The 14,693-nt window shown below is 35.6% G+C and overlaps 3 protein-coding genes across 8 annotated transcripts; 1 reads left to right on the top strand and 2 right to left on the bottom strand.

Annotated features, from left to right (window-relative positions):
- Positions 1–163: 163 nt before the first annotated feature.
- LOC110842479 (tyrosine-protein kinase Src64B) lies at positions 164–11,465 on the top strand. 5 transcript variants are annotated; one of them, XM_022088228.2, is made up of 27 exons: positions 1,515–1,955; positions 2,899–3,091; positions 3,183–3,329; positions 3,445–3,477; positions 3,568–3,734; positions 3,839–3,864; positions 3,960–4,006; positions 4,071–4,122; positions 4,203–4,361; positions 4,428–4,537; positions 4,605–4,666; positions 4,801–4,845; positions 4,943–5,000; positions 5,404–5,426; positions 5,497–5,521; positions 8,220–8,272; positions 8,430–8,536; positions 8,641–8,672; positions 8,758–8,780; positions 8,873–8,919; positions 9,002–9,050; positions 9,139–9,202; positions 9,344–9,454; positions 9,546–9,563; positions 9,643–9,681; positions 9,774–9,856; positions 9,965–11,465. In XM_022088228.2, the coding sequence occupies exons 2-27, from the start codon at positions 3,088–3,090 to the stop codon at positions 10,064–10,066; spliced, it is 1,686 nt and encodes a 561-aa protein (XP_021943920.1). In that variant the 5' UTR covers positions 1,515–1,955; positions 2,899–3,087; the 3' UTR covers positions 10,067–11,465. The 5 variants fall into 5 exon arrangements, with proteins under 5 accessions (XP_021943917.1, XP_035701977.1, XP_021943920.1 ...); XM_022088225.2 differs by lacking the exon at positions 1,515–1,955 and adding an exon at positions 164–713 and having other exon boundaries at positions 3,445–3,734; XM_035846084.1 differs by lacking the exon at positions 1,515–1,955 and adding an exon at positions 164–726 and having other exon boundaries at positions 3,445–3,734.
- On the bottom strand, positions 5,525–8,137 carry LOC110842478. Of its 2 annotated transcripts, none has more exons than XM_022088223.2 (7): positions 7,921–8,137; positions 7,597–7,824; positions 7,401–7,541; positions 7,221–7,337; positions 6,690–7,143; positions 5,944–6,606; positions 5,525–5,867 (listed from the first exon to the last, which is right to left on the bottom strand). In XM_022088223.2, exons 1-7 carry the CDS (start codon positions 7,953–7,955, stop codon positions 5,598–5,600), a joined length of 1,908 nt encoding a protein of 635 aa, XP_021943915.1. In that variant the 5' UTR covers positions 7,956–8,137; the 3' UTR covers positions 5,525–5,597. The 2 variants fall into 2 exon arrangements, with proteins under 2 accessions (XP_021943915.1, XP_035701976.1); XM_035846083.1 differs by having other exon boundaries at positions 7,597–7,806.
- LOC110841974 (methyl farnesoate epoxidase) lies at positions 11,173–14,611 on the bottom strand. Its single transcript, XM_022087681.2, has 11 exons — positions 14,292–14,611; positions 13,994–14,197; positions 13,818–13,925; positions 13,499–13,730; positions 12,895–12,968; positions 12,642–12,754; positions 12,427–12,553; positions 12,169–12,349; positions 11,994–12,108; positions 11,768–11,909; positions 11,173–11,693 (listed from the first exon to the last, which is right to left on the bottom strand). The coding sequence occupies exons 1-11, from the start codon at positions 14,386–14,388 to the stop codon at positions 11,515–11,517; spliced, it is 1,572 nt and encodes a 523-aa protein (XP_021943373.1). The 5' UTR covers positions 14,389–14,611; the 3' UTR covers positions 11,173–11,514.
- Positions 14,612–14,693: the final 82 nt, after the last annotated feature.

Genomic DNA, 14,693 nt, shown 5'->3' with positions numbered 1-14,693 from the left:
AATTTTCTTTTCTGAGATGAACCTCCTCTTTGGTTGTCCCTAGAAAGCATAAGACCCGAAAAATGTCTGAGTGTGCGAGTGAGTGGGATGACCGAGAAAGAGAGAACAGCGAGATATGCAGGCAGGGTCAGATTCCTCTCTCTCTCTCTACACTCCTACATTCATAGCTGGGTTTGTTGTGAGCCTGGCTGGTGAAAGGCCTTTTTCTACGAGATCGGTCATCGACATCCGCCTCCTTTCCCCAGCAGCCCCATGCTCGCTGGATAACAGATATCGGAGGACTGGACTGCTTACGAGATTGATCGTTTGGCTAATATTGTGGTTTGTGAAATTGCATCCGCCCCTGTAAACCTTAAACCGAATCAGTTGATACATACTTAAGAAAGACGATATATATTCATTCGTGTTCTCTTCCGGATAATAAACTCCTCGCTTTTATCTTCTCTCGGCCGACTTTCTTCGTGAACGGAATTCTTTCTCTCACTTTTTGCCCATCTCATCGTTAGCAATATTAACTTTCAAAACATTGATTTAAAAAGTTGGAACTAAGGGCTAATAAAAAAGTAGTGCGTTGATAGATAACAATTTGATAAAGTTATACTCGTAAGTGATTCGGTGTGAAAAAGGAGATTCCATCACCTTCAATTTTTAATGAAATTGTCCATTACACTACACTGGGATTTTGGACTGGTCTCAACAACTTTCAATCGTCGGTAGGTTCAAAAGGTGTGAATCATTCCATTATCATAAATAGTTATTGATCATCGTTATCAAATATTTGACCATTAACACAATTTATTAATAGTCAATCTGCTGCACGTTGCATTGGACTGCATTGGAAAATTATATTAAAATTAATAAGATTTTTTTATGGCCCTGATAATGATGCCATACCCTTAATTTGATTGAATGTTACATATAGTACATAACGAAAAATCAAATGCATTTACGCAAAGTATTTGACGACTTTCTTTCATGTCATGAGTAATATTAATTGACTCACCATTTCACAAAAAAGTCTGGCTTTCTTTGTCAATGGACTGGTTTGAGTCATGTCGCATTCTTGTTAGTGTGTGTCCAGAAAAGCTCAGTCAAGTCAGTAGTAATTCACCACCATTCATCTTGAGAGTCCATGAATGATATGGAGAGAAGACGATGTATGACACATAAAATTCGGCATTATTCCTTCATCTCTGTTTAGCTGAGAATAATAAATGATTCAACAGTCAAGTTACAAAAACTTTCTGTATACGACAAGTACATATAAACTTTAGGCAGAGTGTATATAAACTTCTTTCTTTTTGCATAACTCTCAATACTGTATGAACCTCTATAGATTATGGACTCGGTTATTCCATCAGTATTGTAAAGGCATCTTTCTAAACCATTTATCCATTCTGCCCTGGCTCTGACTTCCTGCTGGATTGGACTGTGTGTGTATTTTAAATAGGCAGGGGAGGGCAAAATAAAGATCTTTTACTCTGTTAGCTCATATTCCTAAGCAAGCTGTAACTAGATGATGAGATTCATTCATGTCATGTATATGTATATGGTGATGGAATACTAAAACCAAGTACAGTACATTTATACTTGGAGACGACAAGTTGGTATTTTACGGTATTGTCCTTTCCCTTGTTAAATCAACTTGTAAAGAATTCGACCGCAAATATTTGCATCCCTAAAATAAAATAAATATTGACAATTATTCATTTATCATGAACCCGTCGTCAAATAATTTAGCCAAGTGTGAAAAGTGTGTGAACCGTTTTATCACTCGTTCCATGTAAAATAAAACCACAATAATAGCAAGTGAAAAATTCTTGCAGTTTGTCACACACAAGAATAGTGTATTGTAAAGCCTTAGTTTAGTGTAGTGTATCTAATTCCATGCCCTTGTGGTGCGGTTTTATTGTTTTTCTTAATCACATCATGAGGTGTCGAACAAAGAATGTCAGGTATTTAATTTTTCCACATTTCATTACTACAGTACTCTAGAAAAGGTACGATCGACATAATATGTAGGATTAGGTGCAAATTTTCATATAGTAGTCTTTATTAATTTTATGCAAAGTGCATTTTAATACTTGCTCATTAAAACTGAGTGGTTTAATAAGAGCATTAAATGTTTAATGAATAATCATTTTATCAATTAAACCAGTCCGGAAGTCACTACTCATTATGCTCATGAGCTGTTTGGTAGTAAAAACGGATGTTGGTAGTAAACTTGAAAGTAATTTGAATATTAGGGATAGACAGGGCTTGTGGGGGATGGATGAGGACTATGTGCATACTTATGCGAAGAGGAGGATACAAGAAGACGTATCTTCTTCGCATTTAAAAAGGAAAGAGGAGGCTGATTGTTGCAAAAATTGCACTTGATGCAACTAATTGTAGGTAGGAAGCTACCACCAACCACCCCCGTCAGAAGTTGTAAATACATATATAAGCTCTTGTACAATACTGTTAAGTGAGTGAATGCGCTGATTGTCATTGTTAAAGGCTAAATGTTCCGTTAGCTGATGTATTACGTATACGATCTGTCTCAACTTAAATGCTGATGAGAAATCCGATGTGTGTGAAGTTACCATAATAATAATAACACACCATTGTTGATTCGCATCACTGTTAACCTTTTCTATAAATCGCAATATACTTTTTGCAATTATTTGTGCGAAAAACCTTATTTTTTTAACACTTCAGTTTGTGTGCATTTGCACTGCAAATGAAGATATTTACCCGAACGGTGTTTGTCGCATCTCATGTGCGTATTCTAATGTTTAATTGCAACAACCAGACTTGTGCAGCACAAGTTGTGCTCTATATTTTGTGAACACATTATTTTATCTTAATGGGGATCAGAAACTGACTAAAGCAGTATCGATTTTGTAATATTTTCAGGTGAAAACAAAAACAAGTTCTCTCCGGGGTCCGATTGATCATGGCGTGACATTTAGACCAGCAACGGCATAGAGTGTGGTCAGTTATGCGATGTAATTGTTTCCATCATACTCCTTGTCGTTGGGTCACTCGTAATAACCAAAAGTTTCTGATTCTCCTCTTCACCCACCACATTTAACTACATTTCAAATGGGTAAGCACAGAGATTTTTGAAACAGGTCCTGCACTTTGTAATCATATTATTTCGGCGACTGTCTTTAACTTAAATATGAATATGTTTACAGGAGGCAAGTCAAGCAAAAATAATTCTGGGGATAAGGTTGTGCGGGGTATGATTGGCATGACCCCAGGATATGGCCCTGGGGACCCATTTCAACGCGGCGGAGTCGTTGTTTCCAGTACGAAAAATTGCGATATCATTCGCACCCCATGTGAGTAGCGTGTTTTTAGTACCACATTTGTGGTTGTTCGAACAGAATAAATGTCCAGTTAATGAATTGAATTCGAACAGAATTAAATGTTCATGTTAAATGAAATGCTTTGCAGCACTAAGTACATTTGGTCAATCTGGAAGCGGCAGTAAGTGCAAAACTCTACCTCAACAGTTATCACTTCAAAAAAATCGTGGCGAATCATTCGAGTCTGCAAGCAATGGATACATTCGTTCAGGTCAAAATCACTGTCATGCATCCACGCCGAATGGGTCCAGCAATGGAAATTCTTTTTTGCACCACATTCAGTCACAACAACAACAGCATTACGGATCGGTCAAAACGCTAGTTGCTTTATATGATTACGCCTCTAGGCATAGTCGAGATGTTGGCTTTAAAAAAGGGGTATGACATGCATAATACACTTACCTACATACCTTACCTACCCACTTACTTACCTACATTTACTTGAGATACTCATCACTAATTTATGTTTTTAACTTATCTAGGACGTGATGGAAGTTATTAACGATAGGTATGCAATATACATAATATTATTATGATGTGCAAGTGATTAATTTCAAAATGTCGATAATTTTCATTACGTGTATTATTTTAAACGAATTTCAGTGACGCTGATTGGTGGAATGTGTACGTAATTAGAACAGGAGAAACAGGTACACATTCCCAATATTATATTTATGAATTTCTATGAAATTGGAATCTATGATACGTTTTTAGGATTTATACCGAGGAATTTCGTTGCCGTTGAGAAATCCATCGAATCTGAAGAGTACGTCATTGCCATTCATAATGATTTATGTAGATATTTTGTCAATTAATTTTGCTTCATTATTTAATGGTGTATTCCAGCTGGTTTTTTGGAAAGATATCAAGACGAGAGGCCGAAAAGTTCCTTATGGGTGAAGAAAATCCAAGGGGCACATTTTTGTTAAGAAACTCAGAACAAAACCCTGGTGCATTTTCCCTTAGCGTCAAAGACTGGGAGCAAGACAAATCTTATCACGTTGGGTGAGAATTTCTACTAGATATACATACTTTGTTAACAGCATTTTTAAATGATTTTCTCTGTTGCAGACGGTTTCTTGTCAAACATTATAAAATTCGCCCACTCGACAGTGGTGGTTATTACATTACTACCAGACTATTGTTTCAGTCTTTACGAGAGCTCGTCCAGTCATATTCTAGTAATTTATATAATTTTTTTTGGTTATAATACTTTTTTCCTAATCTAATATTTCATACATATTATAGGAAACGCTCAAGGGCTGTGCCATGTTTTGACTAGGGCCTGTCCTAAGCCATGCCCTACAATGGTGAGCACTGTCAACGTTTTACAATATAATATAATAACGGATAAAAATATAATAATGTATATAATTTTTTTGTTATTTCTAAAACAATTACTATGTATCTAGATATAAAAACTTATGTTTATTATCTTTTTCAGTGGGATTTGTCACCCGAAACTAGAGACCAATGGGAAATTGAACGTGTAAGTAAACTCTTTCTCTGTAAAAATGAGACTGATAGATATGTGTATGTACCCTCAGAGTTAATTAATAGAGCCACTTGTATTGTATAAATTACAGAATGAGCTACAATTTGTAAGAAAATTGGGATCTGGCAATTTTGGGGAAGTGTGGTATGGTACGTATTTTTAATTAATCTCATAGTCTGTTAGTATCAAGTCAGACAATTTAAATATTTAATATTATAAACTACACGGAAATTACGAATCTGGAACTTTTGCTCTTTGCATCTCTGCGATGCTACTGTTGAAGGTGTAGGAAATGCAACGGCCAACAAATCCATTTGGCCCTTTTTCATCTTCAAGGACGATATGCGTAGTTTACTCAGTGAACGATGCATAATGCAACCTTAAAAAGTAGACCTTAACTTTAAAGAATTAGCACCCAGTACTAGTTAATTAAGTTAGAAATCTAAATTTCATTTGGTCCGGTATGCAACCAGTAATCGTTTTACAACTTGGAACGTTTTTACGCTGAGGAAATACTATATATAAAGCTTTATACTTATTTTTACTTTGCAGGTCGCTGGCGAAATGGCATGGAAGTAAGTACATTATGCAACAATACAAAAGTTCAAACACTAATCAAAATATATTTGGGTTCCATAAAAACAGGTAGCAATAAAGACACTTAAATCAGGTATGCAAATTAATTAACAATTTACGTTGTTTAATTCATTTAATTGTCAACAAACAAAGTTCAAAGTGAGTATAAATTAATATTCATCCTCTTCTTCTTCATCTGGTAAAGCGACTTCTTTAACGACAGCCATGTCCATCACAATAGGGTAATTAATCCCTTTCAACTTCATGTAACGTTTGTCTGTGCCAAATGATATTGGTGACACTCCTGCTAACCCCATCGCTACACATTCTTCTTTTTCCTCCATTGAACAACGCAACCACGCAGCAGGGGATAGGTTTTTGTTGAAAGGTTTCAACTTCCTCCCTTGGCATCTAACACGAGCTTGTAGGAAAAGGTGGACCTATAAATAAATCATTTTCACTTTTAGTCATACTGAGTTATTTCTATATGAATCAGTATAAATTATAAAAAGTTACCAGTAAACGAGCTTCCAAGTTTTCGGCTTCTTCAACATTAACACGGGGGATCTTACAAACCTGGACGCACTTCCGGGATCCATCCAGCAAAACTTGTCCTGGGGTAGTTAGATGAGGAGTTTTTGTATGCGCATTGTGCATTCCTGAGTCATGGTTGTTTTTCCCAATGTAACAATCTGTCGTCTTATCTACTCCTGGGGTTGCGTCCAAATTTTGACAAAAATCGGTAGGTGAGATCTCATTATATTCTTCAACCAGGGGAAGTAAGGAAATGTAGACACATGTGTTTCGTTGGTTATATAGATTTGCAACGATTTGGATTTTCTTAAGACGTATATTTATTCCCTCCTTAATTTTCTGGGGGTCCGTGAGCCGTTTCTTTGGGGAAGGTAACGAAGTTTGCTCTACAACGGTAACGTTAGTGGGGGTAGGAAACGGCAAAACTTTGCAATCTTCTTTTCTAAGATGGAGAAATGATGGACATTTTCCATCACACTTTGCATTACGACAGAGAAAGGGCACTCCAGTTAATCCGTCTGTTATAGCTTTCTCCTGTTGTTTAATAGGTAGAGTTATAAAGGTGGCTGCCTCTCTTCTTACGTTTAACCACCTGAGTCGTGACCCATCTGTAGCGGTGTACTTTTGTCCTGTTAGAGCATACTCCTTAAAAATTAAGAAATATACATATTTAAATAACAACCATGCATACGTAAACATAAATACATATTATAAAGGAAGGTTCTCACAATCAATTTAGCCTCAAACTGATGAGCATTTTCCAAGTTGACCTTACGAGTCAGACCTTGGAAGGGCCACAGCTTCAGTAGTACAACAGTCTTCCCACTTTGAGCTGCTTGTCCCAAACACGAATTATCAGGGTCGCGGAAATGATGTGGATGTACGTCTATCCCGTTGCCATTACATCCCAAGTAAAAGGATACATTTTCTCCCCCCCTCATTATATAATTGTAAGCATCACCAGCAGATTCAAATTGTTGTCCAATAGTTGCCACAAGGTACACACTACAAGGCTTAGTTGATCGTTTAACTACTGCTGTACAATATAAGTCCAACCTCTTGATCCAATTGCCACGAATTTGACTAGAATTCATTTGATGAGGTAAAACAGGGTCGACAGATCTCAAAGGGTTGAGATCATTTGTGTGAAAGGGATGGAGCAGTTTCATATCAGATTCCGATCTACAATTACATATAAATTATTATAATGACATTTGAAACAATATAGTAATATAAGAGGATATGTAGTACTCATTTACAATTTGTTAATGTCTATTACAGTGTGATTGAGTAAAGTATGGTACTTTAGCGCGGCATCACTTCCATTCACAGTCTTGTGGCAATGGGGACAAGTATTTGTGGGAAGTTCACGGTGTCTATCCAAATAGGCAGATTTTTATCATTATTTACGTATACTAGTATTAAAGTTAAGTACATACGGGTTATTAGGACAATTTTGCCTTCCATGACGGCTACAGAGGTGTCTGTTGGTAAACCCCTTTCCACAATACTTGCAGAAGTTTGTGAGTGGTTTTGCCGTCTTTCTCAAAGCTGGGGGTGTCCTTGTCGCTTGTCTCAAACTGTAATTGACATTGGTCATGTATACATTTATACATAATGCCACTACAAACTTACTTCTGAACTGCTTTTGGAGTGGGAGGAGTAGGTGGTGGAGTCAACAAAATGACTCCAGTTTCATCATCCCCTCTTCCAAGGGGAGTGGGTGTGGTTGAGGAGAATAGGGCGGCAGGTTCGACAAATGTGGGACGATGGGGACATTTCTTTTGATGTCGTCTCAAAGCTATCCTTAAAGGGAACGTTTCAGCGCAAGGTGACCATGCACACCTAAAAACAGTTGTTTTCCTGTAATTAACATTTTTAATTACAATTACACTGTGAATAAATATTTACTACTTTTCCCAATAATAATAATCCGACATAATAAGTAAATGCACTTACTCGATCCTCGCTATTTTTGAATGACGACCTGACATCGTGACCTCTGACCTTAGCACTAACTCTGATTTTAACTACAATTTCTCTAGTAACTAAAACTAATCAACAAATAAAAACAATTTAACTTTGCACCGGTCAGGGGCAAGTGGCGGGCAGTGTATCCGAGTACTTACAGCTGATGAGAATATATGAGTGGTGAAGTCGAACATGTTGAATTGAATACTTGCTTTGTACATAAATTCCCATACAATATAATAATTCCTTAGGCTTGTTCTAATTCCATTTGTTCCCTTGTTCTCCAGGAACTTTAATGTCCCCTGGAGCGTTCTTAGAAGAGGCTGCAATAATGAAGAAGGTAAGATTATGCATTATTTAGAAATCACAAGTTGATCCCACATCTCATGTTAGCATCCACACCCACATGTTGGATTTTCCCAAAATTGTATTGAATTTCAATTTCCTACAAATTTTATAATGATGATATTGACTTTTTGATTGTGTTTTCTTAATAGTTTCGCCACGACCGTTTAGTAGCCCTGTATGCTGTATGTTCCAGGGAGGAGCCAGTGTACATAGTCACGGAGTATATGAGAAACGGGTCTTTGTTAGAATATCTTAGGTATGTCGGTATTGTAAATATTAATATCTAACATAAAGAAACACACGTATCTATATCCTGCATATCAAAACTCTTTAAATCATTTTAAAAATAAATATTTTTAGGAATGGTCCTGGTCAAAACTTGGACGAACTAGGTAGAATTCATAAAAATATTTTTATTTTTCATCTTTATTTTTACAAGTACTCGTATAATAAAACGTTTCAATCTTTTGTGTCTAGACTTGGTTTACATTGCTGCTCAGGTAATTACTACCCGTAATTCATTTTTAAACAATATTGTGAACTACTTACATACGTGATCAAAATATAACTGAATCATGTGGTTTTCATATAGGTTGCAAGTGGAATGGCTTACCTTGAAGAAAAACAGCTTGTACATAGGTTGGTATAATGCCTTGTTTTTGTTTCTCAGAATTTCAAGTGTCAATCGTTTAAAGCTGGTAATTTTCTTTTTAAATTTCAGAGATTTGGCTGCAAGAAACGTCCTAGTTGGGGATAACAATATAGCTAAGGTATTTTATATGGCATTGCTAAATTGTCTTTTACATACATGCTTTCTGGTCTCTTACTCATATTTATATTTTCTCCCACAATGTTCAGATTTGTGATTTCGGCCTAGCCCGTGTAATTGTTCAAGACGATGAATACTGCCCACGACAAGGTGGTAAGTTTGCGTTGATAATTCATGAATGCAGTCAATCGCTGTGGCGAAGGCGGTGAGGGGAGTGAGATAAGAGAAAGATTTCCCCCGTTGACAATATTTTTAACAATGGATGCCTAAACGGTTATCTTGAAATATGTAAAGCGAGATTCCCCGTGAAATGGACTGCACCAGAAGCTATCCTCTACGGCCGTTTTGCTGTGAAAAGTGATGTCTGGTCCTATGGAATTTTGTTAATGGAGTTGTTCACCTTTGGTAATTTTGTCGAATATTCTTTTCCAACTTCAGCAGTCATTAATTTCTACATTTATATATAAAAAATTATTTTTTATTCTTTTAAAAATAGGACAAGTGCCTTACCCGGGTATGTATCCAACACTTTTTATTTCACACCCACTTTCGCTTGCTTTGTTATCAGGTATTTTAACATGCTTCCATTTCAGGTATGAACAACAGAGAAGTTATGGATCAAGTTAGCAAAGGCAAGCTAGCAATGATTAATAATATAAATATTATGACATACCGGTGTATGCTGTCCATTATTTTAATATGCATTATAATTATTGTTTTAAAGGTTATAGAATGCCAATGCCAAGTTCTGGCAGCGTTACGGACCCTGTATACGGTATTATGTTGAGATGCTGGGATGTTGATCCAGTACGTAAAATGCATCCAGTTTTGTTATACTCGATAATTTGAACCGACAGAGGTTCTTTATGACTGTGGTATTATGTTATTTCTTAATGACGCATATATTCATTACAGGAAAGAAGACCTACATTTGAATTCTTGAAGCACTTTTTTGACGACTTTCCTGTAACATCTGAAATTCCATACCGTGAAGTGAAGAGTAAGATCTCGCATTAATGGCAATATATCCAAAATTATTAGTGTACTTTTTTAAATGTGCTTCATTTTATAGTTTTTATAATCTATAATGAATTTTCACCTTAATAGTAAACTTTTTTGTTTGGTCAGTTCAGTTATTGGATATGTAGTCAATTTTAAAAAATAAATTATTCAGTTAAATTAGTAATCCTAGGAATTTTATTTAAAAATGTATTTAATTGCAACCCCGCAATACTTTCTGGATTAAGAATTTTCATTGTTTATAGAAGCTGTGTATATGATAACTGTACAGCTATTAAGATGTGTCGTGAATTTAGGTAGATTAATCGAATCAAATCAATTTGCAGTTTTTTACTAGATGCATGCGTAAGTATATGTACAAGTTACTGATTACTCGAAATTTAAATTTTATGTATTTTCCTTTCTCCTCAGTTGAAATTCACGTTTCGCTATACTTTATTTTAATGTTCCTCTTCTTTATATGAAGTCGATGCCGTTGACAAATTAAGACAGTACAATGTATTTCCACGTGTAGGTTGACAGATATTGAATTTTATCCTAAGTTTTGTTACCACCAAACCATATACATGCTACACCAATGCCGATCACCTCTCAAATTTATATAATTTATAAGATTCGCAGGTTAATCGTACGCGTTTTGTGCTGAAAATTCTGCCATACATATGTTCATCTGCAAGCAATAGACTATATTTATTGTTTATCTTTCAAGTCTACATAACGCTCAACATTACAATTTTAGAAATTTAACTCGCTTTCGTCTCAAATTTCTCAACTCAAATGTATACCGCAGCCAGTAATTATTATATTATTATTAGTAGTATTAAATATTAAACTCATGATTGCAATCACAAGTTTGCTTGTTTTACCAAGAAAGAAATTCTAGTCGTTGTAATGCAAAGGTATGAGGACTACATTTTACCAAAATTTAGTCACTGCCCGAACGGGATTTACCCAAGAATTTTAAGAATAGTGATGTATGTGTTGGCATCTTTCATTTTATTAAACATTTCACTGAATTGCTAGGTAGAAATCGTATACTACTCGTAATTAGTCGTAATAATAATAATAATGCATGATGCATAATCTACATGTTTTAGCGAGTACAATGTTACTGTTTTTATTGTTGTTTTATACTTTCCATGTGCTACATTGAATGCCTATTTTTACAAGGAGCATCAAGACATTTTAGCGTACTAAATGTGTCTGCAGTAATAATAATAATGTAATGATAATGTAATAACGTTTGGATATTTCTGTAGTCTATATACAAATATGTAGGAATACTGTCTCCGTATGATATGATATGTATAATCTGATATGATAATATTAACATTAATCCACATGTTTTTAACTCGCCAAATAGTTTGGAAATAATAAAAAATTGTAACAAATTGGGCATAATATTTTCGTACGTATTATTTAAACGTATGCGTATATTCACAATGTTAACGTGGAGTCACCAGCGCTGTAAATGGCTCGGGAGCATTTGTGAAGCCCTTAATATTTTTAAGCTTGGGAACAGCCAGACCGGCAGGAACTTGAAAACTGTAGCGTTGAAGAATGGACGTAAAGTAAGTGAATAGAGTGTGCTTTGCCAAAACTTCGCCCATACACACACGCTTCCCTAAATATGCAGAGCATGCAAAAAGTATCAAAATTGAGCATCAATAAACCCATAAATAATACCCCGTTCAGTACCCATTCCAAATGGAAGCAAGAACTCGAGATTTATAAAATTTCCATTTTCGTCCAGAAATCGCTCTGGTCTGAAAACTAATGGGTCTTCCCAAACTTTGTTATCTTTGTGGATCGTGTGCAAATTAATAACAAGAACTTCGTCCTGAGTAAAAAATATTAGAATTTCTTGAATCTAGAATTTAATCAACTTTTTATTACTGATAAACTATTCAGATTATCCGCATACCTTCAGGACCTTATAAGGGCCTAGCATCGTGTCTTTAGTTGCGACACGATGAACCAGCGGGATGACATTGCACATTCGCTGAGCTTCTAATAAAGTAGCATTCGTGTAGGGCATCCTAAAATACGAAGGATTATTTGTACATTTTGTATTAACATTTTAAATTCATAAACGTTACCTTTGGCGATCCTGCATACTGGGCAATCGACTTTGACCAATAATATCATCAATTTCTTCCTGAACTCTATTTTGTACTCTTAAATTCAACATGACGTACAGCAAGGCGAACTCTAGCGTATTTGCTGTGGTCTCTGACCCAGCCGTGAAGAGATCCATGCAAACAATCACAAATTGTTCCTCTGCACCGTATAAAAAAAGTTGAAATAACAATCTCTACGTTATGTACATTCGACAAGAAAAATTATTAAATACTCACCAGTAAATAATTTATCTGGAGAAGGCAAATCTTTTTGCTTCTTGATCTCAGATACAAATACGTCGACGAAATCCCTGGGGCCGACGTAATCGTCATGTTCTTCTTGCATCCGTTCATTTAATAATTCCTGAAATTGATTGTTCATTAGTTGTGACGACCCCTCGAAATTTTGAAGCAAGCAGAACTTATTTCTCAGGATTAGTGAAACTATTTACCCAAAAAAATTGCTTGAGTTCATCATACAACCTCATTTGATGATTATGACCAGTAAGTTCAGGAGCAATAAATCTCAAATTTGGAAATGCCATTAGAATATTTCCTCCTAAATCTGATTTAAAAATGTGTAAAAAACGTTATTAACACATAATTAAAAGTTGAAGGATTATTAGTTTGTGAATCTCAACAATTTCCAATACTATGTCATCGGAGACTATTAGCAATTTACGGTAATTTTCTTAGAAAACCTACCGTGGGTTCTGGAAATCTCTTCCACAATGGTAATTAGTCGGTGCATCTTTTTGTCGTTGTAAGAGAATCTTATCCTGAATAAAGAATATTACCAGTTTACATATACATTGAAACATGACTATGTAAACGTATGTAAAGGTATGTTTCTCTTAAAATTACATAATTATGAGGTTATATAAGAATATTTAGGTTAAAACAATAGAATATACAGTGCAACCTTAGATAGCCTAAGCCCCTAATTTTTCTCGTCTCTTAATTACTTCCGAAAATCAACGAGGGTTGTGCTTTCATTAATCCGTATCAATTTTTCATGTACATACATAAGGTCCAACTTTTTCCGACCTACATACTTCAAAATGTGGGTCACATTGTTGGGTAACCCATCACTTAAATGACCCCCACTAGTAAACCACTGGACCGATCATGCCAATCTACAAACTCATGTAAGGGTTACGTCAAGATATGTATCTGAAGAATAATTTGATCAGCATCGGTTCAGTTGTTCACTGGCGTGTCACAAACAGACAGAGACGGACATTAAAATTCTATGGATAAGCCCTGGCTTCGACTAAGAAATAATAAACCATGAAAAAAGTTGTTTTACCCTCCAACCATCAACCATATGACATTTAATACCGGAAGTGTAAATGTATGATGAATTTCAACAAGGGTTCCCTCGTTCTGTATTTTGTTCTGGAACTCGTGAAGAAAATTCATCAGTTCGTCTTCAACTGCGATTTCCATATTTTCTTTCCTTCCTAACCCGAAATCTTTCAGGTGCTTCATTGTAAACATTTTGAGGGACCGGTAACACTTTCCATTATTGAAAATGAGACCTGCAAAGTCGCTCAAGAGCCACCCATGTAAATAAATATCTTCTAAATAACCATGCGTTTTAAAGGTTGTGCATCATATGTACATACCCAAGGGCTTTCCAAACTGTCTTTCTAGGAACCACCCATCGGCAAACCGATTAGCAAACTCTTCTCTGCAAAATACTTCTTTTGCATATTTGCTAGAACTAACGACGACTGTCAACAGAAACTTTATCAGTTAACTCATTTTTTCTGTAATTGAGATTACTTGTTAATTGGCACACCTGCAGAGTTTACTCCAAATTGTAAACTAGTCAAATGTCCGTACTTGGAGGACAATTCGTGGAAAACTATGTAAGCTGGTTTGTAGGTTAAATACTTTTCAGAAAATTCGGGGTCCATTTTAAAAATGGACTTTAGTTTTGAAAAATCCAGGACGGCTGGAAGCATAAATAGTAGGTTCCCAATGAACGGAAATTTTAGTGGTCCTTTGTAAAAAAAAGTCATGCATATATTTTTAATAATAATTACTAATGGAATAATGGATAAGTTTATGTCGGCAGAGGTTGGCCATATAAATACCTGGTGGACGATTATCCGATTTACGTTGCCGATTATCTAAAACTGTCCAAATGAAGATCAAGCAAAATGCTATGATAATACACACGTTCACAACCATTTTGCACTAATTTTCCAATGCGTTTAATTGTTCAAAAATCTTTAATTATGTCTTCATTAGTTAAGTCTGCAAGGAATCTATGGCTTGGGTTTTCCTTGCATGTGTTGACATTGTCAATTGTACAATACCTACTGTCAATACACTTTGAACTTGAGTAGGATGCGACATACGACGTAAACCTTATTTACTAGTCATGGAAAAATCTAGATCTCGAAGAAGAAAACAAGCATCTCTACGCAAATTCCGAAATGAAACTGATGACGAACATCGAGTTAATTGTCAATAGTTGATAATGCTGCCCAGGT

This window comes from Folsomia candida, unplaced genomic scaffold (assembly GCF_002217175.1).
Source record: "Folsomia candida strain VU population unplaced genomic scaffold, ASM221717v1 Fcan01_Sc001, whole genome shotgun sequence".
In the NCBI taxonomy this organism is placed as follows: domain Eukaryota; kingdom Metazoa; phylum Arthropoda; class Collembola; order Entomobryomorpha; family Isotomidae; genus Folsomia; species Folsomia candida.
This window is presented reverse-complemented; position numbering and strand designations above follow the sequence as displayed.